This window comes from Plectropomus leopardus, chromosome 15, assembly GCF_008729295.1.
Source record: "Plectropomus leopardus isolate mb chromosome 15, YSFRI_Pleo_2.0, whole genome shotgun sequence".
Classification (NCBI taxonomy): Eukaryota; Metazoa; Chordata; class Actinopteri; order Perciformes; family Serranidae; genus Plectropomus; species Plectropomus leopardus.
In genome coordinates this window covers 12,976,654-13,003,110 of record NC_056477.1, presented here as the reverse complement: position 1 = coordinate 13,003,110, position 26,457 = coordinate 12,976,654, and the positions used below count along the sequence as shown (strand labels likewise).

At 38.4% G+C, this 26,457-nt stretch overlaps 3 protein-coding genes across 3 annotated transcripts; 2 read left to right on the top strand and 1 right to left on the bottom strand.

The window, feature by feature from the left end:
• Window positions 1-4,540: 4,540 nt before the first annotated feature.
• On the top strand, window positions 4,541-8,325 carry comtd1 (catechol-O-methyltransferase domain containing 1). The gene is made up of 7 exons (XM_042502503.1): window positions 4,541-4,651; window positions 4,740-4,858; window positions 5,814-5,919; window positions 7,142-7,260; window positions 7,701-7,755; window positions 7,855-7,988; window positions 8,096-8,325. Exons 1-7 carry the CDS (start codon window positions 4,597-4,599, stop codon window positions 8,246-8,248), a joined length of 741 nt encoding a protein of 246 aa, XP_042358437.1. The 5' UTR covers window positions 4,541-4,596; the 3' UTR covers window positions 8,249-8,325.
• A 1,523-nt stretch (window positions 8,326-9,848) lies between these two features.
• Window positions 9,849-13,450, top strand: LOC121954925 (neurofilament light polypeptide). The gene is made up of 3 exons (XM_042502670.1): window positions 9,849-10,940; window positions 11,030-11,154; window positions 11,899-13,450. The coding sequence occupies exons 1-3, from the start codon at window positions 10,023-10,025 to the stop codon at window positions 13,205-13,207; spliced, it is 2,352 nt and encodes a 783-aa protein (XP_042358604.1). The 5' UTR covers window positions 9,849-10,022; the 3' UTR covers window positions 13,208-13,450.
• A 1,569-nt stretch (window positions 13,451-15,019) lies between these two features.
• On the bottom strand, window positions 15,020-22,185 carry vdac2 (voltage-dependent anion channel 2). Its single transcript, XM_042502358.1, has 9 exons — window positions 22,066-22,185; window positions 20,636-20,707; window positions 20,469-20,518; window positions 19,689-19,841; window positions 19,499-19,551; window positions 17,669-17,896; window positions 16,465-16,615; window positions 16,313-16,370; window positions 15,020-16,027 (listed from the first exon to the last, which is right to left on the bottom strand). Exons 2-9 carry the CDS (start codon window positions 20,700-20,702, stop codon window positions 15,936-15,938), a joined length of 852 nt encoding a protein of 283 aa, XP_042358292.1. The 5' UTR covers window positions 20,703-20,707; window positions 22,066-22,185; the 3' UTR covers window positions 15,020-15,935.
• Window positions 22,186-26,457: the final 4,272 nt, after the last annotated feature.

Sequence of the window (26,457 nt, the reverse complement as noted above, 5' to 3'; positions counted from 1 at the left end):
CAAGTAGCAGAAACAATTAGCGTCACATAAGCAGAGGCCTGAAGCAGCTGGAGAGAGAGCGAGAGGGATGGTGGAAAAACACGGCATCTCATTTTCACTGAGAGGACCTCAGCAGAGCTGCGTGTGCACACTCTGAGAGATCCCCTTCCTTTCCTCGTAACACTCAAACCCTTTTTTAGAGACAGTTCATGTCACGGCTCATTTAACTGATGCGCACTTGTCGGCGGCGTGTTTTTGTTTGTATCTGTGCATTCTTAATTAGGGAATAGACAGAGGAAGCTCTGTGTCCTTGGAGAGACCTCACATCCCACTCACATCCCCAAAATCCCTTTTTGAACATTCCTGGCTACCGTCGTCTTTCCCTGTTCCCGTTTTGAAGTTGCAAGATGAGAGGATCTAACGCATGGCTCATGAAAAACACTCCACCAGTCTTCCACTGCAAAAACATCGTGCTCATTAAACTTTGTCTACTTTGCAGATAAGCTCAAAGAAAATGTTAAATGTTAAAAAACAATGACATTTGAAAGAAGGAGGTGGATACATGCCTCCTGTAAAGCATCTGAAAACACTTTAATTCTTAAAGAAGGGGTTTGCCTTTTTTTAAACACACTGCTATACTCACATATACAAGTTGCTAAGCTGTGCTTCTATGTCAGTATAACTCCACTTATTTCTCTGGCTCCTCTTTGTCACTGTTGCTGGCAGTTTGACAGGATAAAGTGCCCACGTTGACCTCTCCCTCCGTAGCTGTGTGTCCAGTTTCTACATCAAACATAAGCGGTGTCTCTGAGAGCATAGCTGTGACCATAAATGGTACAACGAATATGTCTCACAGCAGGCACAAGCAGAGAGATCTCATCAGGCCAGCTAACTCACTCATGTCGGATACACAGTTACATCTAGCTATATAAAGTCTGCTAACCGTAGCCACATTATGCTAACCAGCACTGACTCTTTTTAAGGCTTCCTTTTGCATTTGAACACTCAGACTCGCAGGCAGATTACAGGACCAAGGGCCCCTGTGCACAGACATGTAGAAGGCACCTCCTCTTATAGGAGCAAGAAACACAAACCCTTTGTAAAGCCGCCTTTACATCTCTACACTGAACCAAGTAACAGCGCCATCATGCCGCTCCATTTTGTGAGTATAGACAGCATGTCGGCACTGCAGAAGCAAAGAAAGGTGTGACAGGCATGACGTTTACCACAACAGTGTCTTCCTCTAGCGTGACATATAACATATGCATTGGTGGCACTTTATAAACAATAACAATGGCATCACACGGCAATAACAATCATTTAGCATCCGTGTTTTATGGCAGTTGATCAAACATTTTCAGTTGCTGTTCTTCTTTTATGAGTTAGCTGCTAACTGCTGTGAGCTGCTTTTTAAAACCACAGTCCTGCCGGCTGTCCTTTCTACACAGAAGGTGATTAGGTGCTGTTACTACGTCCCTGTTCCTGTATCATACATTTTATACAGAACAGCAAGGCGACATAAAGGTGTAATATATCTGCCTTGAACAGGTAGTGTAAAAACGGTTGTTCAGCCTGTTTTTGTTATTGTTTTACATCTCTGTAGTTGTTATAAATCTCTGTGGTTTTGTTTCTATTTGTACTTGCTTTGCATCTATACCTATAGTCATTGTTTAGCTTTTTGTGGAAATTTTGAATCTCTTTGTGGTTGTAATGCCCCTTTTCATAGTCACTGTGAGTCTCTTAGCAGCTGTTTTGCAGCTGTTTCTTCCTGGTCGGTACATGTCTTATCAGGTAACATTTTGCAGGCGAAAGCAGGGGCATCCTGACATTTAGGGGGGCCAAGGTCTGTGCCCTTTAGACCTGTATAATACATCCATGCTCATTCTGCACATACCAGTTTAAGTTGCAACCCTGGATTTTACTGAGCAAGACAAAAGCTTCCAAGGGTTTTTTCTTTACTTTTTCTACACTAAAAAACAATATTGTATAGTCTAGGACTTTAAACTTTCCGCACCATGGGGTATCGGACCTTCTGTTTTGCTGCCTGAATAACCTCTCTGACCATCTGAGGGCACCACAGACTGTTGAGAGTTTTGAAAAATAACTTAAAAAATTTCTTTATAGCAAAAATTATGAATTTTAAGTAACTTCAGGCTGCTGTACTTGCTTTTATGCTCTTATTATGGTTGTTTTTATGTGGTTTTAATGCCAATACTTTTATCTTGTAGTGCTTTGAGATCTGTTTCAAATTTAAAGTGCATTACAAATAAAATCTATTATTATGATTGTTATCATTATGATATTATATTATATTATATTATGTTATATTAGGGGTGGGGGGTGGGGAAAATCGATTCACATAAGAATCTCAATTCTCGTTTTTAACGATTCAGAGTCGATTAAAAAATCCTAACATCGATCGACATCGGTTACTCTTAACCCTCTAAAATGTTTTATCAATTAGAAAAATCTCAGTAGTTTTGAGAGCGTTTGTCGGATCGTCTTACTTTTTCGCCGGTGAAAGCTGCGCCGTTCAGAGGGATTTCTCCGGTGCATCGTAGCTCTTGTAGAGGCCTCCAGTATCCCGCCTGTGAGTTCGGATGTTTTTACGGGACCTTGTTCAATAAAAACATCATGATAGATCCGATATTAGGTGTCTTCCGTCCATATTTTATCCATGTTTCGATGATACAAAATACATTAGCATCGATGCTAAACGCCATATTGCTTTCCCATGGTTCCTTTGGTGAGAAGACAGAGGTTTGCGTTGGTCTTATCCACCAATCGGCAGACGATTCGACGCTTTGTATCCGCATACGTATGCCATACGTCATCTGGAGCAAACTGCACCGTGATTGGTCTAATCCTACTTTATCTATCGCTCTGTGTTATTGGTGGCGCCTCCTGCATTAGAATAAACTCTGGTCGCCCCTATAATAATAATAATAATAATATAATAATAATAATAATAATAATAATAATAATAATAATAACAATAATAATAAATAATAATAATAATAATGATAATAATGATAATAATAATAATAATAATAATATAATAATAATAATAATAATACTAATAATAATAATAATAATAATAATAATAATAAAATAATAATAATAATAATGAAACAAGGGTAAATCAGGAGACAGTGTAACAAGCAGCAGGGCCTCATATGGATGTAAGCTCTGTGTTCACTGCAGGCAGAGCAGGCAGGAGAATCAGGCCCCTCTCTGAAGTGTCAGGAGTGTGATGTGGCCCTCTGCAGCATTACAGCAAGGAGCTGCTTTGCAGAATGGCACAGATAATGGGATACACAAACAACTGCAAAAAAACAATGGGACTTGGGAAAATGGGAAAAGTGTGTCCATTTTTTGAACTATAACAATTACAATGTTTATTTTTTCACTTTCTGATTCCCAACACTTGGGAGAAAGGTCTTCTACAACAAAAAAACTTGTGCATAATAAAACCTCCATAATTTCATACACACTTTGCATTTCATAACATAATATGCTACTGGCAAAACAGACTAGGAGTACATCCTGAAATTACACCTCTTATATTTTGAATCGGGAATTGATTTTGAATCGAAAATAGTTTTTCTTAAACTGATGGCCCTTGCTATGCTTTGCTATGAAACTCCATATGTCCAAAACCTTTCAGAGTAAAAAAGTCTTTACGCAAGCACATTTAATAACAAATAAAGGTTAAAAGAAGATGCTGGACCCATTATCACAGAGCATAACAGAGGACTGCACCAGAAAATAAAATGACTCGAATCACAAAACCCTTCTGCCACTGAGAGGCAGTATTGTGCAGCAGTAAAAAAAAACAAAAAAAAAAAACAGCAAATGCCATAACCTCCACAATGGGCTGTATGTGTTAAAAATAAATTGTTCCGTCTGGTATCTGTAACACATCTGAATTGTTTCATAATAATGTATGTACTCAATGGTTCGTTAGTGTTAAAGTAACTGTCATACTGTCATAATAACTGAAAATATATTTAGAGTCTGTTGTGTGTGTGTGTGTGTGTGTGTGTGTGTGTGTGTGTGTTAATCTACTCACATGTAAGTAAACAGTAAGGGAAGTTAAGTCTTGTGAAATACAAAAAAAGTTCATATTTCACAATGAATTGCAGTGATTTACAGGGCAGAGTAATAGTGTAATAGTGCACAGTCAGGAAGATTGTGAAAACAAAAAAAAAAAAATAAAACAGACGAAAGTGTTGTTGTTTGGATTTCAGTACTGTGAGATTCACCAAAGCAAATAAAAAGAACAAACCCAACTAAAAACTATCAGGTCAGTTTTGGTCTGTATTATAAAAACAGCTCTTTGTCCGAAGAGTCTACTGTGATTTTCACTCATTTAATCTCTTAGTTCTTTGAACTAATTCATTGACTAACTTTCCTTTGTTAAACATATGGTACTAATATTTCACAAAAATGCCCCTACTTTTGCAACATGCCTGAAAAATCAATACATTTAGCCTCCCTCTCAAAGGTTACACAGAACAAACACAGACAGTACAAATAAGACTGACTGAGAAATTCAGTGGATTTAACCAAAAACTGTTCAATCTGTCTTTAGCAAAGCCCAGAGCCTGGAGCATAATGGCTACAGTTATCCAGATGATTTTTTGCATTTGCCTTGCTGTTGTACTGTCAGGTATGAGAGGGTGTTTTTGTGTGCATAATAAGGCATCTAGTAGGGATTTCTTGGACTGGTGTTAACTGAAGCTGCTGTCCTGTTTTAGGTGTGGGAAAGTCTGCCTTTATTGGGAAGAGCCACGGCGACGGGAAGGACGATCTTGTGCTGCAGTATGTTGTGAATAACTCAGTGAGGGAGAATCCAGTGCTCGCTAAACTCAGACTGGTAAGAGAACCAAGTAAACCCCATACACTGGTGTCTAATCCTGACATGGAGACAACAATAACTTGGGTACTGATATCTTAACACGCTGATAAAGTAATTCACTTGTTACCTGATTTAGTAAAAAAAACAAAACACAGTTGCATCTTTCATATGAGTTTCTGGATGATGCTGCTTGGCCTCTGACCAGGTCAACCACGAGACCTCATGTTAAAGTTAAGATCTTTAAATTTGTTTGCACAGTTTTGTTAAGTCAACATCATTTTTATAGCGCATTTCATACAATGTAGGCTCAATGTGCTTCACACACAACAAATAAATTAGGGTGTAAGTGCATATACACATACAAATATAGAGAAAAAAAGAAAGGAAAAAGTAGAATTAATATTAATAAAGGTATACAGATTGTTTAGTCCCCACCCACCTGCCAACATAGTCTACCCACCCATACATACATTCAGTTTAGGATTCTTTTGATCACCTTTAGCTTAACATGGACAAGCGCCTGCCAACATTTATCAACATGCTGAAGCCACCAGCAGGTTATTTAGGTCAGACGAAGGCTGGTTGGTCATCTAAAGCTCCAGGCTAAATAACTAAAAATGATTTTGGCTTTGAAGTTCTTGCTTCTAAATTTTGGATCAAACTTTGGACCTGGATACTTTTTTAAAAAAGTAACTGAAGACACACCTGCTTAGAATTATATTTGCTTTTTTTGTAGTTTGTGTTACATTAAATGCTAATATCTCTGCTTTCAATAAAACTACAATATCTTAGAGGAATACTTGCTGTATAGACCACTCACTTGATATAATATCAGGCTCTGAGCAATACAATTTATGAGCACTAGAGGGCAGCACGGTGCCAGAAAAACAATACACAGCCATTGAAGAGTACAAAGAAATGTCCATTTAGTCAATATAAATATTTCTGAAAAGTTTGGATATTTTCATTTCAGAGAACCATGGAAGACCCCTGGAGCATCATGATGGTTCCCAGCGAACAAGCCCAGTTTATGGCAAATCTCATTAGGCTGATAAACGCAACTAAAGTCATTGAAATTGGTGAGATTATGTGAAATCAAATACAAGACTATGGAAGCAAAGAAAGGGCCACTGATTATCTGACTGTGAAATTTAACCACTGCTGAATACTTACTGTTAAAAAAGGCAAATACTGCCGACTTTATAGCACAGAAACATTTCACCCTGAGAGCCAATGATATCTGACAAAACACAATCTGACAGGACAGAGAGGTCGATTCCATCCAGGCCCAAATATGATGTTTATATGTTAGACTTTTTTTATTTTGAATTTTGGTATCTAAATTTAACCAACTTTGATCTAATGATTTATTTTCTTACTTTAATGTAATATAATGTAATTTTTAGGTTCAGAAAAGCAGCCCAGTTGCCAAAAGAAAATGTTGGCATTGTACACTTTTCAAACCATGGATACGTTACATTTGTACATTTTGTACATATCATCAAAGTTTCTAAATTGTTGTATATGAGCTGATTTTATCATCAGGAGGTGGAGGGGATGGTGGATGGCATGTCATCTAAGTGAGACACCTGCTAAGTTGCAAACCACAGCAGATAACTGTTCGAGAACAACAGAAAACAAAGCCCGTCATTTTTTAGCACAACATCACTATGTTTCAAAGAGCTTTTTAAGATTCAAATTTGGGTGTATTTAGCAAACTGTCACTGTGTTTTCACTGGCCATTGCGCTATGAAAAGCAATTGTTTTTTTATTTTTTACCAAGACATAGCTGCATATTCTGTTGGGTAGGTGCCATGAAAAAGGTTTTGGTTTTTTTGTAATTTCTCTTCTTTTTCTAATCGGGGTCATCGCTGCATTTCCAGCTATGATTGTTCCAGTGGGTATTTCAAGCCAAACAGCAAACATTTATCCTAACCATTACCAAGTGGTTTTTGTGCTTAAACCGAACCACATGTGAACCACAGAATTGGTGAAAAGTAAAGTTTCACATACATAATAATGTACAATGTAACATATCTGAGGTCTGCAGGAATGTACAGTACAATAGCAAAATGTATTCTGGTGATTGTGTCGGGAAATGACCACTTAAATTTTAGCAGTTTTAGTATAGTACTTATGAAAATAAATTTTAAAATTTAAAATTTTAGAAATAGGCATTTAGTTGTCCATTAGATTTAAACCCATGTGCAGCTTTTCTTTGCTCCCATAGAGGACTCTCTTATCTTTTAATCATCTTAAAAGGACTAAAGTGACTCAGTTAACATCATATTTATTTTGCAGGGATGTACACTGGGTACAATGCACTGAGCATGGCTTTGGCCATGCCAGAGAATGGACGTGTTGTAGCTTGTGAAATAGAAGACACCTACATCAACATCGGCAAACCGTTTTTTAAAGAGGTGAGAAAGTGTCGCTCTGAACAACATGATTCAAGTCATCTACACAAGATAAAAGAAGATACTGTAGCATTAGGAACTGTTAATGAAACTTTTAACTCCATATAGGTTTCATTACACAGCCTGACACTTGTGTTACATTTAAATTTGGCATTTTGCCAGTTAAGACCGATTGTTGCTTCTGTCAGAGCAAAATTGTGCAGCAGACAGCACACTGTACATTCTGCACATCTACCTTCTGTCAGTGTGTCTTCACAAAATGTTGCAGGCTGGGGGGTAAAAAAGGTGTCTGCTCAGGAAACTGTGTCACATAAAGATGCAAAGCTAAGCAACAAAATCAATGCCTGTTTTAGCCTCCCTAACATTCTCTTAAAAAACAATTAATGAAGAAAAACCACTGAAAGTCTCTGCACAATTATCTCACAGTTTATCTTCTTTTCTAGGCTGGAGTTGAAGATAAGATAGATATCCGCCATCAAATTGCCATGAAGACACTGAGTAAGTGCCTTAATAAATATTAGTCATGATGCCTGATTAAAAAAAAGTGATTTGTGCATTTTAATTTCTGTCTTTTTTTTTTTTTTTTTTTTACATCAGATGAACTGATAGCAGCCGGCGAAGCTGGAAGCTATGACTTTGTGTTCATCGATGCTGATAAATCCAACTATGACAGATACTATGAGACGTCCCTCCAGCTTATACGAACGGGTGGCATCATTGCAATTGACAATGTAAGTACACTTTACACAAGCAAATTTTTTAAAGCTTTATATAAAGAGGTGTGCAACTTTTTGTCAGTGATCAGAATGAAACAATACTTTTGTTACTGTGTTTAAAGGTGCTGTGGAGTGGAAAGGTGGTGAATCCTGCTCCCAGTGACATCACCTCCAAAGTTCTGGATCAACTCAATAAGAAGCTACACAAGGACGAGAGGATTGATCTGAGCATGCTCACTTTGGGTGACGGGCTGTCCATAGCCATTAAACGCTAAAATCAGCACTTAAAAAGTTACTAATTTGTCTTAATTGTGCTTTTGTTTTTCATATCAAATATATGTGGAGTAAACTGCCTGATGTACTTTTTCTTTTGTCAGCTACAACAATCATCCGGCAGATTAAACATTACAACACCATCTTTGTTGTATTCACAGGAACAGCAGTCATAAAGGAACTATAAATAATTGTACAGTTTCATAAGACTGTAAAATAACTCAAATAACAACCACAGTTCATCTGTTACTGTTAGTACATCTGTTAGTAGGAGTTTAAGGTTATGTTTACTTTTATGAGTTTAATATGATTACTTCATGAGTTTGCAGGGAAAATGGAATCTATATATTGGCATTAAATTAAAACATAAAACGGTCCTGAAACATATACTCAAACACTTAAATAGGTAAAGAAAAGAAGGAAGTAGTAAAAGTACAAGTAAAAGCAGAAACACTACAGTGTAGAAATACTTCCTTAAAGGTCACGAGCAGGTTGAGCATCTGAGAAAATATTGTTGTGCTATGAATAAATTATTTTATATTAATATAGAAAAGTATGGAAATACTGCAATGCAGAAATACTTTGCTATAAGTAAAAATCATGAGCAGGTTGAGCATCAGAGAATAATTCATGTTCACATAGAAAAAAATGAAAATAATGCAGCTAATTGCATTCTAAATGCTACTTGGAATAAGTTAAGGTAGCATTACAAAAGTATTATCAGCACAAAATAAGCGTATTTAAGGTAGATATTTAAAGTAAAAGTATTAACATATTTTTATATTTAAATTTCCCTCTAAAATGTGTGGAGTACAAGTCTAAAGTAGAACCAAATGTAAACATCGAACATTACTTGAGCACATGCACTTAGTTACATTCCACTGCTGAAAACAAATAACTACGCCAAAGAATAATTTTGAGGGAGAGAAAACCTTTCAGATGCTTTTCACAATTATTCAAACCTTTGAACCCTGGGCAAATTAGTTCAAACTTGGTAGAAGAGGCAAAGAGCAACTTGGTAATTAATGTTTCATTAATTGCAAGAAACTGGTAGCTTTATAAAATTATTTTTTTCAGTGAAAAAGTCTAGGGAAAAAAAGAAAAAAGCTGTATTTATAATGATCACAATTACATATTTAAATATATGTTTAAAAAACTCTAAATAGCCTATATATAATTTTTAAACATTTTTTTCAGTTTATTTACTTTTTTATATAATTATCTCTCTCTCTCAACATTTTTCTTGCACTTTTTTACTAATTTCTTGCAATTATTTTGGTGATTTCTTCTTTTGTTGCTCAATGCCTTCTTCCCATGTTTTCCCAAATTTCTCACGTTTCAAAGGGTTAAATCTGCCTAACTCGGTCGTAAGAAGTGCCTGTAAATAACTGGCATGTGGCGTTTAAATGACGTCATCTGGTAAAATCAGTAAAGGTAGGTTATAAAACACCGTGGACTGGTATTAATGACGAACTTCAACAACATATTAAACGCCCTTACACGCTCAATGGTAATAATGATGACAATAATTAATAATAACATGAAAAACATGCACAGAGGGTTTATTGTTTTGGGACCTCCATCTACAGTCAGTTCACCCACGTCACTGCTGTCTGCGACAAACCGTAGTGTAAGCTCACAGCATCAGCTGATGCTTCACCTTTTCAGCACCGCGGACAGCTCTGTTCTGCAGCGCGAGCAGATGGCGACGGTTATAAAGAGCCCGCGAGAAGCGTCTCTGCACCGGACATCCACCACCGCAGCCTGACTCACAGCATGGACCACAGATCCGTCTTCCCGCACACACTCACTCAAGATGAGTATCTACAGTACAAGCCAAAACGGTCCGCATTAGACACCGGCGTCGCGTCCACGGGCATGAATTTGACCAAGCCGTTATCTGAGAAGTTCACTGAGAAAGAAGTGATGCACGGCTTGAACGATCGTCTTGCAGGATTCATCGAGAAGGTGCACCATCTGGAGTACCAGAACCAGCTGCTGGAGAGAGAGATAGGGGAGATCAGAGGGAAAGCGAAGCCCGCATCTTGTTTGGAGGACGAGTATGGACCTGAGCTGAGGAAGCTGAGGCAGCTGGTTCAGGACATCACTCATCAGAAGCATCAGATTGAAATCGAGCATCAGAATTTAGAGGAAGAGCTGTCCAAGCTGAGGAGACAACATGAGCAGGAGGCGAGGAGCAGATCGGATGCAGAAAGCAAGATTGTGGTCCTCAAGAGGGACATTAATGACGCGTATCAGGCGAAACTGCAGCTGGACAAGAAAGCCCAGGCTCTCGTGGATGAAATCCACTTCCTGAAGAGAAACCATGAGGCAGAGGTGTCAGAGATGTTTGAACAAATCCAGGGTGCGCAGGTGACTGTAAAGGCGCATGATTTTGGCAACCCCGGCGTCACTGCGGCACTCCGGGACATAAGGGCGCAACTGGAAGGTCATACGGTGTCAGACGTGCAGGTGATGGGAGAAACTTTCCGATCTCAGTTTGCAAGATTAACGGAGGCAGCCGAGAGCAAGAGAGAGGCGTTAAAGGCGACCCAGCAGGAGATTCAGGAGGTCAGGAGGCGCCTGCAGGCCAAGAACATCGAGCTGGACTGCGCTAAAGGCACCAGGGAAGCGCTGGAGAGGCAACTTCATGACGTCGAGGATCGCCACAAGGAAGAAGTGATTCATTATCAGGTAAGGCAATTTGTTTTGGTAAGTGCATTAGCCTTGTCCAGTGTTCACATGGTGTCCAGTAAAACACGTTTTCTCCTCTCTTTCTTCAGAACACGATCAAAGAACTTGAAAATGAGCTTATAAATTGCAAATTTGACATGTCTGGTTATCTGCGGGAATACCAGGACCTGTTAAATGTGAAGATGGCTTTGGATGTGGAGATAATGTCTTACAGGTAAGGTGTGTTGAATGCACGTGCAGGGTTTAAAGTAAAACAGTTCAGGTGACAGCCAGTGACTTTCCAGAGATGTTCATAGGGGTGGCCACATGGGGCCACTGAAAATATTGGGGTGGCACATCAAACCTAATGTCATAACTGAATTTCAGGAATTTGGTTTTGCTGTTTTAGTAGTCTATAGACTGGTTGAAAACTGTGTCAGTTAAAGTTAAGCCACTTTGATAAACTTTGGTTTCTTAGTTTACAGTTAATTTTAGTAATTATTAGGGATGTGCGCAACTCATAACTATGTCAGTTGGGCAGCTCTACCAATTATCTGATGTGCATATAGACTAATGCCTGTACTTTCAAAAGATATCGCTACCTGGGAAGGCCATAGCCCCCCCTGGCCACCCTTGGTCCTCCCTTGGGTGCGCAACTGATGACAACTGTCATTGGATTCACCAAGGCAAGCGTTTTGGGCATGAAAAGATGAATAAAAACCTAAATTTTACATAATTTGCACTATGGTAATCAGAGAAGCATCAATATTACGGTCATTGTACATTAAAAAGGCAAAGAACTCAACAAATCTTATTTAAAGACACAAGAAGTCTATAAATTTCATTTATATTACAAGGCCAACACCATAGTTTTTGCACCTGTCTCAAGTGTTTAGCATTAATGAGGACTGAAATAAATTTAGAATCACTGCTGTACATTGGTCATTGCCATTTATAATCTTTATCGACTATTTTGCAGGAAACTCCTCTGCGGTGAGGAGGCCCGACTATCCACCATGTCTGAAACCCAAATCTCCCTGCCCTACATCTACCACCAGTCCCCTGTTTACACCCTTCCTTGCCTCAGCCGACCGGGAGGCCCCCACAGACGAGCCGAGCCGCAGTATAAGTTTGTCGAGGAGATTATAACGGAGACCACGAGGGAAATTGAGATGTCAGAATTTGAGGAGACAGGATCGGAGGAGACGGAGGTGGAAAAAGATGAACAGGAGTGTACAAAAAGAGACAAAGGGAGCAGTGAGGAAGAGAACGATAATAAAGACAGTCGAGAGAAAGACGGTGAGCAGGTTTCTGACAGTGAGCAGAATCAAGTAGCATCAGCAGGAAATGTAGTAAATGGAGGTGATGATGGGAGTTCTGGTGAGGTGGACGGTCAAAAAAATAAAGAGGAGACAGAAGTAGTTGACAATGAAGGTGAGAACAGCATTGATAAAAATACCCAAAGCAAAGTTATATTAAGCGAGAGCTGCGATGTGGAAGAAAATGAGCAACATCAAAAAGTTGCTGAAAACACAAAAGAGGAGAAAGAAGCTGCAGCGACAATAGTAACAGATCAGGAAGATGTCTCTTCAAAACCAGATGATTTAAAGCCTGAGGTCCCTGTGGAGGATGAACCCATGAAAAAATCTGATGAAGGTAAAAAAGGAGATACTGAGAAAGATAGTTTTATCTCAGCTCAAGCAAAGATGCCTGTTGACAAGACTTTGGCCAAAGTGTCCAAAGAATCAGACAAAACTCAAAAGCCAAGCAATGTTCAAGTGCAAGATGAGGTTCCCACTTCAGAGACCGCTGAGAAAACTGCTGATTTTACAGCAGAGACAAAGAGCACTCCATCTGTAGAGACAGAGCAGCTTTCAGAAATACCTGAACTATCTTCAAGTACAACACCCAAGAGCGAGGGAAAGGAAAACAGTCAGACTGAGCTGAAAGAAATCAGTAAATCTGAAGCTGCACCAGGTGAGGATAAAGTAGCAAAAGGCAGTCAAGACAGTAGCAATAAAGGTCAAGATAAAGAGTCTTCTCTGAAATCTGACGTGAAAAGTCTTCCAGAAGTCGAGGATCAGAAGCCAAACAGTGTGGATGAAACTCAAACAGTCCAAACTGTGTTGCCAAGGGAAAAGACAACTGTCAGTGCAGAAATCAAAGAGGTGCATCAGGTACCGGAAGGAAGCCAGGTTCAGAAATCAAAGCTGTCTGAAGATTCAGAGAAAATAAAAGAACCTCAAGGTAAAACTGAGAGTGTTGAGAGTAAAAAGTCAGAGAAATAAGATGTAAGCTGAACGGGGAAAATATCTGCTGAGGTCAGGGAAGTGAGGATTAAAAATGTCCACCATGAAATGAATGAGACAGCAACTGATGGGCAAATATCAGGGATAGTGAAGCTAAAATGGCTTAAAATGCAGATGCAAATTTAAGGCACAACCTGAGCCAAGCAAAAACAGGAAAGCTGTAGCTTCTCTTCAGGATGATAGTTTTAAGAGGAGAGAGCATGATTCTCGTTATGTACTGTATGCGACAGCTTTGCCTAAATGTGATGCATTTAAATCTTTTGTCTCATTACTTATCTGATGCAATGATGAATGTAAAAGATGCAAAGCTACATTTGAAATTATGTCTATATTTATTTGCTTTGGTATGTGCTGACAAATAAATGCAATAAAAAACAGAATACTTTGCTGGTCCTCTTAATAAATGCTACTGTGGATAATTCTGCAATGGGAAATCTACTTGTGTGCTTACACTTTCATGCTGTTTCTGATTTATCGACTATTATCCAATTTCAATTTTCCTCTTAGGCAATACATCACTTACTGCGTTTTTGTTTTTTTTTACTGAAACCTTGTAATGTTTAGTTTATTAAAATGTATAAATCTAGAAAAAAGGGTGATGTGGATATCCAAAACACAGGCTAGGTGTAGATCATGATCTAAGAACATGACAAGGATTGTCTTGTTTTCCTGAATTTGTTTCCTATATTTTGTATCAGTCATCATTGCTTCTTTAATTATTTTGGTCTCGATCATTTGGATAATTGTGCAGGTCTCTTCAACACTTTGTGTCCAACTTTAGTTTTGCTACTTCGTAAAACAATATCTCAATGACATTTGGCTTTGTTTGGTTTACAACTTCCGTTTCCTTTGTCGTTTCCTATGTAATAAAAGTAGCCTGCACACCAGAGAAATTCATTAAGACTATACAGTGCAGGCAGCCATGCATACCCAACATGTATGCAAAAAGTAATATTAGAACTTAGAACAAAGTAGATTTTGCCATGAAATTATGCATCAAAACATCCCTTCAAACACCTTTCGTCACTCACAGCACACAGGCAGGACGCTGGCTTCAAGGCATGTTCCCGAAAATATTGGAGCTGATTTGTGACTTAAATTCAGGAGTCAAATCAAAAGCTTACTGTTGTGTGCTTCTATAATTAAAAAAAACAAAAACCCTGGATAGTCTGAATATACAGCACAACTTGTCTTTCTTAAAAAGCTTGCAATATTTTTCAAAAACATGCTTCCATGTTTTCTTTTTGGTGTGCATGATCGTCAGAACAAAAACGCAAAATCAACTGTAATACACAAAATGTGAAAATTAGAGAAAAGATTTTCTGAAGCTGCAAAGTTACCAAGTTTACATGTCAGATAAGCTGATAAATGTAATGCTGCATTCAGATGTAATCAGGGAGTTGGTAGACTGCAAACAAATTTAAAATATTTCAACATTTGGCCGTGCTCTGCAGTGGAATTCACAACAGGATGTTGCATAGCTCCCTCACACAAAGAGAACACACAAACTGGACATTACTAAAAAACTTACATTAAAAAAACAAACAAGATGATGAAATGTATTTCATATCATTCTTTGTCAACCGTATGGCTTTTTCAGCCCATCCGATTCCATCTGAATGCAGCATAATTCTTGACTACTGTCCACTTATAAACTCCATTAGCACATTAACGACTTAATCCTTCCCCGTGATACAGGCCTCTAAAAGGTTCAAATTAACCACTAATCAAGCTTGTTTAAAGAGTTGTTGTTAGTGGCATTTTTAAACTCACATATTAAAAATGCATTTATGGAGTTCAAAGACTTTATTGAAAATGTATACATACACATAAGGACCTCCAAGACTTCCTGTGGGCTTTGTCACTGCCCAGCACAGGGAAGCACTTTCCAAGAGCGCACAAGTGCCACTTTGAGTTACACCTCTTCTGGACAATGATAGTTTGGCATTACCGTGAACATTAATGACGTGCCCCCGACGTTGTCCGTTAGTACAGAATGAACAAAAACTAATTCTGCTTGGTCGGCCATGTTGTACGGGTTTCTTTCAAACTTACAGACCGGACTTTAAGCAACCCAAAAACTGCCCAGTTTAAGGGAAGGTCACATGTGCAGCTTTAACAGAACATCACAAACCCTGATGGCCGACGCAAAACAAAACATTACAGAGTTTTAGTTTGTCCTTGTGTGCATGAACAGGAAGAGTGCAGCAGTATTTAAATTATAGCAGAAAAAGACTAGTGTACTTAACAAGGTCTGAAAATTAAAACTGTAGATGACAAAGGAATATCAGATGGACATGATTGTTAAATCAGAGAAGGTATGACGACGCTCACCACACAAAACCGTCAACTGATGTCGACTGTCTGGGGATTATCACAATAAAGCCACAGAGTTGATGACAGGCAAAGGGATTGTACTGGATTTCATTAATATGGCAGTGCTGGACAGAAACAATGACATGACTTATAAATAATATGCCACCAGCTGTCTCTTGAATAGATGCAACTACAAAGTAAAAAGCAACAAAAGGTAAAGTATACCAATGACAGAAGCACCAACTTGAAGTGGTACTCAACAAGTTAGAGTTTGTTGTCGTAGCCTTTGAACCAATCTCTCCAAAGATATCCCCTTGCTGGTTTGAGTTGGACATACATTTAAGGCCAGATTCTTCTGATATTCCCTAGTCCCTTGCAGTATGTTGAAAGCTTAGGCTTCCAGTTCCAAGCCCAGACCAAGCTTGTGGCCTCCTGCATTGATGTTCTTGCCATCGACCAGACCAGACAGGGTGAGTTTGACTCCTGCACAGGTAAGAAGAACCGACATCAGGCGTTTCAAGTGCAAACAAAAAATGACTTCTCTTAAAAGTAGGCTGTGAGACTTCTGAGAATGAGGCTTGAAAGGAAAACACAGGCTGTTGAAGAAGTATTTCATTGCTGGAAGGATGTCATTCATAGTACATTTGCTCAAAACCAAAGTGTGTAAGGAATCAAGACTCTAAAAATGGAGGTGCAAAACTTAATAAGTAAACATCTTAAAAATAAAAATCTGTCAGCTGTCCATGAATCTGTTGGAAACCACCTTACCTGGTCTAAGAGTTTGGGTGTACCCAACACCAACAAGGCTATTGTTGTTCACTTTAGCCTATAGAGAAAAACAAAGACAAAACCCAGTTAAAGACAATCAATAGTCACATTTTTATCCTTCCCATTCTATAAGCTTCTGCTGCTCTACTTACACTGACGGAGGCGTCCTTGTCCAGCTGGTATTTGGCTGCAATACCGAAGCGTGTGCTGTTGCTGCCAGCGGTCCAGGCCAGGTTGACTGCCGTCTCCAGCTTGTCGCTCACCTTCTGGTAAATGGAGCCTCCAAACTCAGCACCATCATTGCTTCAAAGATCATAAGCATAAGAGAGGTCTCACGCTGCTGGAACCGAAATCTAGAATTTCTAACTAAAGAGGTGCTGGGGCTCATTCAAATGCATTCATCCACTTTATTTTCTTTCAGTTTTCTTTAGTTTTGTTGGTAATTTGTCTTTATGGTTCGAAAAGGCTTCCATATAAGGAATAGTGCTTTTCTTGGAAACCGCCTTTTATTTTTTCATTGACAGACAAAGTTACCAGGCAGAGACATGAGAAATGACGACCTCTGAGCCTTGCATGAAACACTGCAGGAAGAACCTGCCATCCAAATGTTGTTGTTGTTTTTTTTTAGTACTCTTTTATATTGCACATTTATTTTAAGCCAGGAATCAAAAGCTCCAAGTCCAACTGTGATTGTTCAACAAGCTGTGGTGCTGGAAAAATGCCTCCATTGTTTGCATTTTGTGGAGTGAAGCAACAGATGTGTTTTTTCCTCAAGAGTTGTAAACTGCCAGTGATATCATATAACTGTATTGTATAAATTACTCGACTTCTGTCTAACACCACACATTTTACCGTTATAGCTGCAGCGTTGGCTGGAAATTGACGCTGAGCCTCTTGTTGCCATTGTTAAATTAATGTGAGCATGTTTTCCGTGCAGTTTAATTACACTCATAATGAACAACAGACTTATCATTTTGAGGATTACCACATTTAGCAACTCGGAGCATACAACAGAAAAAATGTGTGCCTCTTCTCAGTTGTATAACTCTGCAGATGTTAACACAAGTAAACATACTTTGTGTTAAGTTACTTGCTGGGTTGAGCTTGCAAAGACTGCTCTGTTGCGTTTTATTATCTCTTCAGGCTGTTAAGACTCCTCATTTTGCATGGCAATGAAAAAAACACATAACCATGTTGGCATTGTAAAAATTAAACATATAGTTATCTATTATCTAATGATATTTTTTAACAGTCACATGTGTATAGCCATTTATAGATTGCGGGAAAACAAATTTTAGATCAAGGGAACTTAAAGTTTAATCCTGCGAAATAAAACAAAGAGTAGACAGTACTCACACATTGGTGTGCAGCTGGAAGTCTCCCGTCTTGTAGCCAATGGCAAAGTTGTTCTGGGTCATCTTGGATTTGGCAGTGTCAAAGCTCATCTGATAACCGGCGAGCCAGCCCTCGTAGCCGACGACGGCAGCTCCGTGGATGGTGGGGCCGGCAAAGTCAAAGTCAACATCGCAACCCAGGTTAACGTACTCGCGCTTGTAGGCGGTCTTGACTTTGCCGCTCTTCTTGCTGTTGATGAGAAACACAGTTTTGGTTAACCTTAACAGAAATGACAACAAAGTCGGATCAGGCATCAAAAAACATTTGTAGTGCATACTTTTAGTCCATTTACCAAGCTACTCCAAGGACGTTAAATTTACATTCACCTTGTAAACATATAGAAAACAACATCTTCTTGCATAATGTGTCACCATTATACAATAAAAACACACAAATTATGTAAATGCTCCGAACTATGATGTAAAGTTCAAGTTACGCTGGCAGAGACTGTGTCTTTATTGACATTGTACATTAGGTTAAACCTGTTTTTACAGTGACCGTTCCAATAAAACATATTCAAACAAGATGGCTGCATCCTCAACCATGCTGACATAAACAGAGAGCAGCATTACTCTGTGAGATTTGATATGAATGGAAGGTAAGGTTAGAAAAAAAGAATATGGAGCCGCAGATGGCTTGAAGATGCAGACAGTGTGGTCCATCTGCTTTTCACAGCCGTCTCAGGCCACAACATGTAAAATGTTTAAACCCACTACAGTTTTTAACAGACCTTTTGACAGCACACGAGGGAAGTCAGACTGTGGAACGGCTTAGACTACAAGCCTACCAAAACTTCTGACCTGCCAGAAACCCACCCATACGTTCAAGAGCCAACTGTGGTAATTAATCAGGTCTTATGAACAGTTTGAGACTAAAATATGCACAATGTCTGCCCAGATTTAGAGGATTCTCAACCCTTCTTTTTTTTTTTTAAAAAAAACAAAAAACAAAAACAAATGTTTGTCATGGCTGATTTACTGCCTATGTCCTCTGTTTTTAAGTGCTTTAAGACGTTACAATAAGGTTATGTAAATGTTGCTTCTTCATCGAGTATGTCCTTAAGGCACCCCGGAGAGTTGCAAAACCCACTTCAGAAAACAACTGTCATATATTAACACCCCCCCAGAGATATTTCTAAACACATGCTCTTTGCCAGCTGTCGGCTCAGGTAGCAAATGTGATATGAAAATCATTTTTCTCTAAAGGCCATAATTCTGGGTGATGGAGAAAAATGATCAGCCACGTTTCCTACTTTTACACTGCCAAAGTGTGCTGGTGTTTACTTCCCACACCGCAGCCTTGAACATGCCATCTCAGTGTAGCAGGGTAACTTCACCCTCATCAACCTTCAGTATGAAAGAGGATGTGCTTCCTCTGGGCCACGTGCCATTTTCCTCATGTGACTCACACCTCATAGAGAGTAAACATATTAGGGATTGCCAGAGCAGCTGGGCACACTTGTAAAACTTGTTTTTGTTTATTCCTCACAGGGAACAACAAACTACAAAACACAATTCATGCACACAAAAGTGCAAATCCCAACAGCCTATCCCAGTAATGTGTTTCAATAGACCCGTTCCATATCGGGACTGGGATCACATGGCTGACAACTACACTGGTCATAAGCATGTATGACACAGATCAGGTTGCAAAAGTGACTCATGTAGAGAAGCAGCAGGCAGAGCAGACCACGCTGGTTGAGTGTGTTGAGATGAGAGTTCAAGTAAAATCCACATGAAACTAACTTTTCTATCAATTTAGTAATAATTTATTTGAAAACCAGTATCTTACCCAGTGTTTGGCGAGAAGGTTGTGTCAAAAGTCAACTTCAGGCCCTTGGCAATCTGTAAGAAACAATGACGGAAACCATTTGACCTTAAAAGAAATGAACGTTGCCGTGAAATGCTCAGTGGGTAGATACTAATTTTAGACACCTGTTGTTAAATAACAGGTGTAGAAAACGTTTGAATGTTTTCCTGACCTGATCTTCGACAGTGATTTCCGTTCCCAAGGTGTTGTCAGTGTTCCACTTCTCAGTGAAGGTCAGGCCGTATTCTGCCCTCTTATATTTAGTTTCCAGGCTGCCCACAACTTTGCTGGTATCAGTGTTGGAGGAACCAGCTGTTTTGAATTCCTGAAAAGTGACAATTTTAGAGAAACATCAATCACAAGATTTGAAAGATGAGTTACGCTGAATAAAATATCTATGGATCAAAAGAAACTCATTCAGTGATATCTCATTACATTTGGCTGTCAGTCATACTTTGGCTAGGCTGATCGGCAATAATCCCTTGAGTTAAAAACAAATATAAATGAAGTGTGGCACATTTACTGTGGTTGAACTTCTGGGCTTGTTACCTTTATGGCTGACAATGTCAATAAAGTGTATCTGAAAAAGCAGGTTGGGCTTCAACAATGGCATTCTTCTTTTTCAATGAAGCGCTAAACTCAAAATCAAATAATCATGTCTCAAATAAACAAGACAGCACATCCCAAATTTCAAAGTTAAAGACAAAACATCATTTTGTCGTCTCCTGACTTGAAACGTTGTGATGTGCTACCTTCTTACACTTTGTTTTAGGAAATGCCAGCGAAATATTTTAAAAACAGGAAGTGTCATAAACTAAAAATGCGAATGTGAATATTTATAGCGCAAAATCGACATTATCCTGTGCAACTTTAATATGGTGTTTAATTGCTTAAATTTAAATTAAGTATGTTCGACTTTTTAAATTCTTAATCCACAGAGAAATGAACTTACCACTCCACTGGCTGACTTCGTCTTGACATCGAGCTTCACCAAGCCAAAACCTGACGAAAACAATGTGAGGTACTGATTTCAAAGCTCGTCTACAAAATAAACTACACTAGGAAACACATATGATTTAAAATCACAGTATTCCTCGGAAGAACCTAAAGAAACCATACCATAGCCTTTGTTGAAGATGTCCTTGGCAGATTTGCCCAGGTCAGCATAGCAGGGAGGCACAGCCATTGTATCTGGAGAAAGAAGCAAAATGCAACATTAAAATTACTCTTCTAATACAAAGTATATTTCTACCAGCTGAAGTCTAGTTAAAAAGAAATCCAAAATTTAATGATCTAGACTAAATTATAAAATTAATAACATATTTCCTGATGAATTTAGCAATTTACCTCCTCTAAGAATTAGTGTGGCATATGCATAACACTAATATCACAGCTTCAAATGCAAGGTCCATAAGCAAAGCTGTTAAATTGCAAGCTTTTGGGCACACGTCTTTCATGATATGAAGGGCACCAAGATTTGGCCTTAAGGGCCAACATACCAACATACATGTACGGTATCCTGAGATTAAAGTGTTTAAATGCAACAGAGCTACAAACACATTAGGAAAATGATTTGTGCATAAATGAAATAAATTACGTTTTCAGGCTATACATTTCTTACTCTTAAGATTTCTCGTAAATATGGGCTTGTAAAGAAGCCATTGATTCTTAAAGCACAAGAAAACAAACCTGCTTTATGAGGATGTCAATTGCAATAGTACCTGTTCTTCCTGTCATTGCTGCACCTGTTGAGTGGAGCTAGACCTTCCATTAGTGTGCATTAGTAACCAGTGTCATGTTCATGTTGCACAGATCTTCCTTGCTGCACAGTCTTGACCTGTACCTGATGCATGTATGAGTCTTTGCTGCACACTGTCAAACCTTTTCTTTACTATGAAATGAGTCTCATGTTATCAAGTTGTGGTTTAAGTGCTGATTTATACACTTTCACAATCACACAGCTGGTTTCACTTTTATTTCAACACGTCTGGCACAGTGACAGCATTACTATACAGCAGGTACAGTATCATTTCAAGTGCCTGACAGCTGATAGACAAGGTTACTGACTGACACAGAGGAGCCATTTTGCCGCACTGTAGTGCTTACTTCAGGCCTGGCTCTTATAAAACTACTCCTTTACGTGAATTGGCAGGAACAGCTAGGCGTGGCGGGGCACATGCCCGGCCCAATTATCGAGGATGGGTTAATTAACCAGTTCACTCCGCCACCTACCTCACCACTGCTCTCTAACTAGGCCGTAGAGAGGTTAACCAGACGCTCACTGACGTTTAACTAACAAGTTGTAACTATTTTCTCAAGAGTGGCTCTGCAGAAAAACAGCCACTTTTCCAGCAGCACGAGACTTGCAGCTGAAAGCAGAGCTCGCGTGCTTTAACCTGACATGTGTCAGACGCAGCGTGCCGAGCGCAGCTAGCTCGGCTAACTTCGCTAGCCTGCAGCGCGCCGGTGTATACAGCGCGCTAAAACGCTACTTCTCCTTTGTTACGGAGCTGTATGACGGTGTCAGGCGGGTTAAGAAGTTCTCTTACCAGAAGAGGATGGCGCTAGCGGTAAACTAAAGTGACTTTTGTTGGAGATGTTCCTCACACCGCACGGCCCAGGCAGGCGTCACCGGCAGAAGGGCGAGCTGAAGGAGACTGCACCGCAACGAAATCCACAGCTATCACATCCCGGCTCAGGACCCGGCGCGGCCGCACATGTGCCTGAGTGAAAATGCTTTCCTGTCAAAGCACTCTTCTTATTTTTTAATTCGTTATTATTTGATGTATTTGATTGATGCTATGACATGCTATTTAAATTTATATTTATTGCTTTTATGCGTCTGTTATTAATGTTTTATGTTATGTTACTGTTACCATTACTGTTGCTGTGCATCTCTGCCCCCTCTCCCTTTCGCTTTCCTTTATGTCATTTTGTCATCTACTATAATTGAATTGTTTTTACTACACCCACATATTCTCATTCATACTTAAATAAATAGATGTTCTACTTTTGCTTTTCCCTCTGCTTCAATTGCATTTATTGCAGCGACTTGTCCTCTAAACATACAATAAATGGGCAACTTTAAAAAGAATGAGAGGAGTATAGACATTTAAAAAAAAAAAAAAAGATAAAATACAACAGGCCACAGTAACAATATTAACATCCCAGTAATAATCATAATAATAATAATAATAATAATAATAATAATAATATAATCCGATACACATGTACTACATATTACCTTAGACTGTGTCTATGCCACGGTTGAACAAACAGGTCAGTGCCCCTCTCCCTTTCGCTTTCCTTTATATCATTTTGTCATCTACTATAATTGAATTGTTTTTACTACATCTGTTGCAAGTATTCAACTTGTTTGCAAAAGCACTTTGCAAAACCTGTTTTTAAAGGTGCTATTTAAGCAAGTTATTATTATCAAAAAAAAAAAACGACTGTTGTGTGCAAAATTGAAACAAAGTTTGGAAGCCAGTTCTGCCACCTTAGTGTCAGATAAGGTCAAAGTTAGGCTACTTTATTTTTTCCCCTGGAGGAAAATAGCCTTGGGTTATGAAAAATTGCTGCATCAAACCAGACATGACAGTACAAAACATTTAACAGAAACACAGTAAGAACATCACACACATACATGTGCAAAAGCATTTATTGTGATAAAAGACTATGCAAATTAATTAGAATTAGGCTATGGGGCATATACTACTGCTACCCAGCCACTCAAACACAAAGTCATGCAATATTTACTTGCATAATTACACACCCACATATTCTCATTCATACTTAAATAAGTAGATGTTCTGCTTTTGCTTTTCCCTCTGCTTCATTTGCATTTATTGCAGTGACTTGTCCTCTAAACATGCAATAAATGGGCAACTTTAAAAAGAATGAAAGGAGTATAGACATTTAAAAAAAAAAAAAGATGAAATACAATAGGCCGCAGTAATAAGATAATCCGATACACATGTACTGCATATTACCTTAGACTGTGGCTATGCCACGGTCGAACAAACAGGTCAGTGCATCTTTTTAATGTTTTACAAATATATGGCAAAGGTAAAAAAAAAAAGAAAAGAAAAAAATAACTACAACAAAAACAGAAATAAAAACAGCTCGCCGCTGCAGAGGCAACATCCTTTAACCTGTTGGAGAATGAAAGAAATTTCAAATGAAGAAGAAAGAGAAAAGAAAAAAATGAAAAAAATAAAAAAATAAATACTGAACTACAATATGTATGCTGTAAGATATCCTAATATTTACCATTTCACTGCTGAACCACATCATTCTCCACTTGGTACCTCTGGAAAAAGAAGAAGAGACACATGTATAAAAGTTTTTGGTAGATTTTTACTATGTTTCTTTTAAATACTGTGGCCAGCAAGAATAGGGTGAAAAGGATAACAAAAGGTACTTTTATATTTTAGCATTCTGTCTATTTAACACTCTTATGTATTAGCATATATTGTGGTTACTTCGCCTGGCATGTTTCCATGTTCTCAACATTACTGTTCATTACATACAGTACATAAAGCTGAAAAACAATGTCATTTACAGCAGAACTGCAACATTTTAGATGTGATTATATTAGATTTCATCAACATGGCTACCTTTACAATAAAACATATTTTCCATATGCTTGGTTGAGTTCTGATTACTGCATCTATGTAATATCAATAAAGGTACATTATAGAACTGTAGTTAAACCAATGATGATAATCCTCTTTTTTTATTTGAAAAATTATATTTAAAAATTATTCCACATAGTTTACCATAGTTACGGCTGATGATTCAACTTTGGTCTGCCCTAAAGAGAGACAGTAAAAACACCTTTTACTGACGTCTCACTGCTCGATGACAGTTATGCACAATAGCCCTCATTTGAAAACATTTTTTACACACATTGGCTTTATCAGTTCACCATACTTACTGTGTCTTTTGAACATGAACAAACTGAACAAGGTCACCAACACAACGAAGATCAACACACTCAGACGGATGCTGAAAATCGTCAAGTGATCAGAAGGGCTGCAGCATGAAATTTTAAGCACACAACGCAAAGTTTTATTATTATTTTTTCAAACAGACTTAGGTAAACAGTGCTACATTATAATCTAAAATCTATTCATCATATTGGTAATTTACAAAATATCTGTTCTTACAGTATCTAATATCAGTCAATCAAGTCACAGCTTCCCATAAGAACTGTTTTCTCAATCACAAAATGATCGAATTTCTCCAAATACAGTTATATTAATGCAAAGACTGCTGACCTTGGGTGTTCCCTTTGAGTTGTGGGTCCTTTAAGGGGAGGTGTAAAATCCACACCTTCAGGAGTGGGTGACACAGTTGCTTTTGCTGAACAAATAATTTGAATTAGCACTATAATTACAAATGTAATACAAAAATAAACAATGCTGCCATCACTTCAACATTAAATTAAAACGTTTAGAGATTTTTATTATAAATTCAAATTACTTAATACTTACTGTTGGTATGTTGTTCATAGACAGTTACATGCACTGGCATCTGTAAGTCTCCTTTAACGCAATAATACCAGCCGCTGCTCTCCATCTTCAGTCCACTCATAGTTACAGTGAAAACACCGCGGACTCTCCTGATGATAGTCACTTTTGTTCCATGTATTGATCCAGATGAACTTGTCACACAGGAGCTGCCCAGCTTGCACCACTTTACGCCTCCAGAGTTTCTGTAGTGACAACTGATGGTCATGTCGTCTCCAATAAATCCTGTCATCTCCTGTTGAGCCACATATAGACTGGGTGTACCTAAAAAGAAAACAAATTAAACAGAAAACTACGGGTAATGTGATAACAGTTACTCAACAGAACTAACAATGACATTTTCCTCTGAATTGTTAAAATGTCACAAGGGATTTGAAACGTGCGTGAAGATGATTTAAAGGCTGTTACCTGTGGTGACTGCCAGGTGAAAATAATTTCTATCATCTCGCCCTCCATCAATCTCCACAACGCACCAGTAATCAGTGTCCTCAGTCGTCAGATGGTTTATAGTCACAGTTAAGATTCTTTGACGTTTGTCATCAGAGATTGAAAACTTTGCAGAATTTTGCTGGTTTGTTTTAACTTTAAAAATGCAGAGGGCCCAGAAATATCCTTTACACAAGCCTTTCACATGGTTTATGTATTGTGAGTCATAAAGACATGGGATAACTATAGAAGCTCCAGTTGTCACTGAAACTTCATTGACTGTGGTTATCCCGTGAATTCCTGCAACAAGAAGAAATACAGGATTATTGCTACTGCTAACTATAATCTTTTTTCATATGACCGGCATACTGTTCATATTAGCTGTTTTACTTATTAGGTCATTAGCCTACAGTCTTCAAAATATTTGAAATAAAAAAACTGAAATTGAACTGAAATTCAAAGATTTAGTTGCATAGAAAAGACATTTCTAAATTGTAATCTGACCCTTAAAACCCACCTCTTAGACCGGTGAGGATGAGAAGCAAGCAGAGATGAACAGTCATGATGGCGAGTGAGCAGCAGACTGCTCTGTTTCCTGATTTTACATGCTCTATGACTGTACCTATGTGTCTTGCAGTTATATTGTGAAATACAAGTTAGGGTTTTAGTGACTCCTTTTTCTTATGAACCAAACATTGCTGCATTTTACTGTTTGCACAGTAAAGGCTATAAACTTATCAGTGTGCTCCAGCCCTTTTATTCTCTCTTGAATTGCTGCATTTTACTTCCTTTTCATATCATGAAGCCACAAATCAACTATTTAAAAAGGGCTTTACACCATTTATTAGACTATATCAGATTCAATTACATCAACATGACCACCTTCGTTTTAATAGCAAGAATGAACCATTTCATACAAATGCTTTTTAAGGCCTACCCATGATCAGAGGAATTACCATAAGTTTACTGTAGATTTAAGGG

Excerpts from the sequence above, each read along its gene's own strand:
- comtd1 (XM_042502503.1), top strand. The coding sequence starts at position 4,597 with ATGGCTACAGTTATCCAGATGATTTTTTGCATTTGCCTTGCTGTTGTA. Across the intron at positions 4,652-4,739 it reads CCTTGCTGTTGTACTGTCAG|GTGTGGGAAAGTCTGCCTTT; the intron begins GTATGAGAGGGT and ends GTCCTGTTTTAG. Across the intron at positions 7,989-8,095 it reads GCATCATTGCAATTGACAAT|GTGCTGTGGAGTGGAAAGGT; the intron begins GTAAGTACACTT and ends CTGTGTTTAAAG.
- LOC121954925 (XM_042502670.1), top strand. The coding sequence starts at position 10,023 with ATGGACCACAGATCCGTCTTCCCGCACACACTCACTCAAGATGAGTAT. Across the intron at positions 10,941-11,029 it reads AAGAAGTGATTCATTATCAG|AACACGATCAAAGAACTTGA; the intron begins GTAAGGCAATTT and ends CTCTTTCTTCAG. Across the intron at positions 11,155-11,898 it reads GTGGAGATAATGTCTTACAG|GAAACTCCTCTGCGGTGAGG; the intron begins GTAAGGTGTGTT and ends ACTATTTTGCAG.
- vdac2 (XM_042502358.1), bottom strand. The coding sequence starts at position 20,702 with ATGGCTGTGCCTCCCTGCTATGCTGACCTGGGCAAATCTGCCAAGGAC. Across the intron at positions 19,842-20,468 it reads CGAAGTCAGCCAGTGGAGTG|GAATTCAAAACAGCTGGTTC; the intron begins GTAAGTTCATTT and ends GTCACTTTTCAG. Across the intron at positions 16,371-16,464 it reads ACAAGGACGCCTCCGTCAGT|GCTAAAGTGAACAACAATAG; the intron begins GTAAGTAGAGCA and ends TTTTCTCTATAG.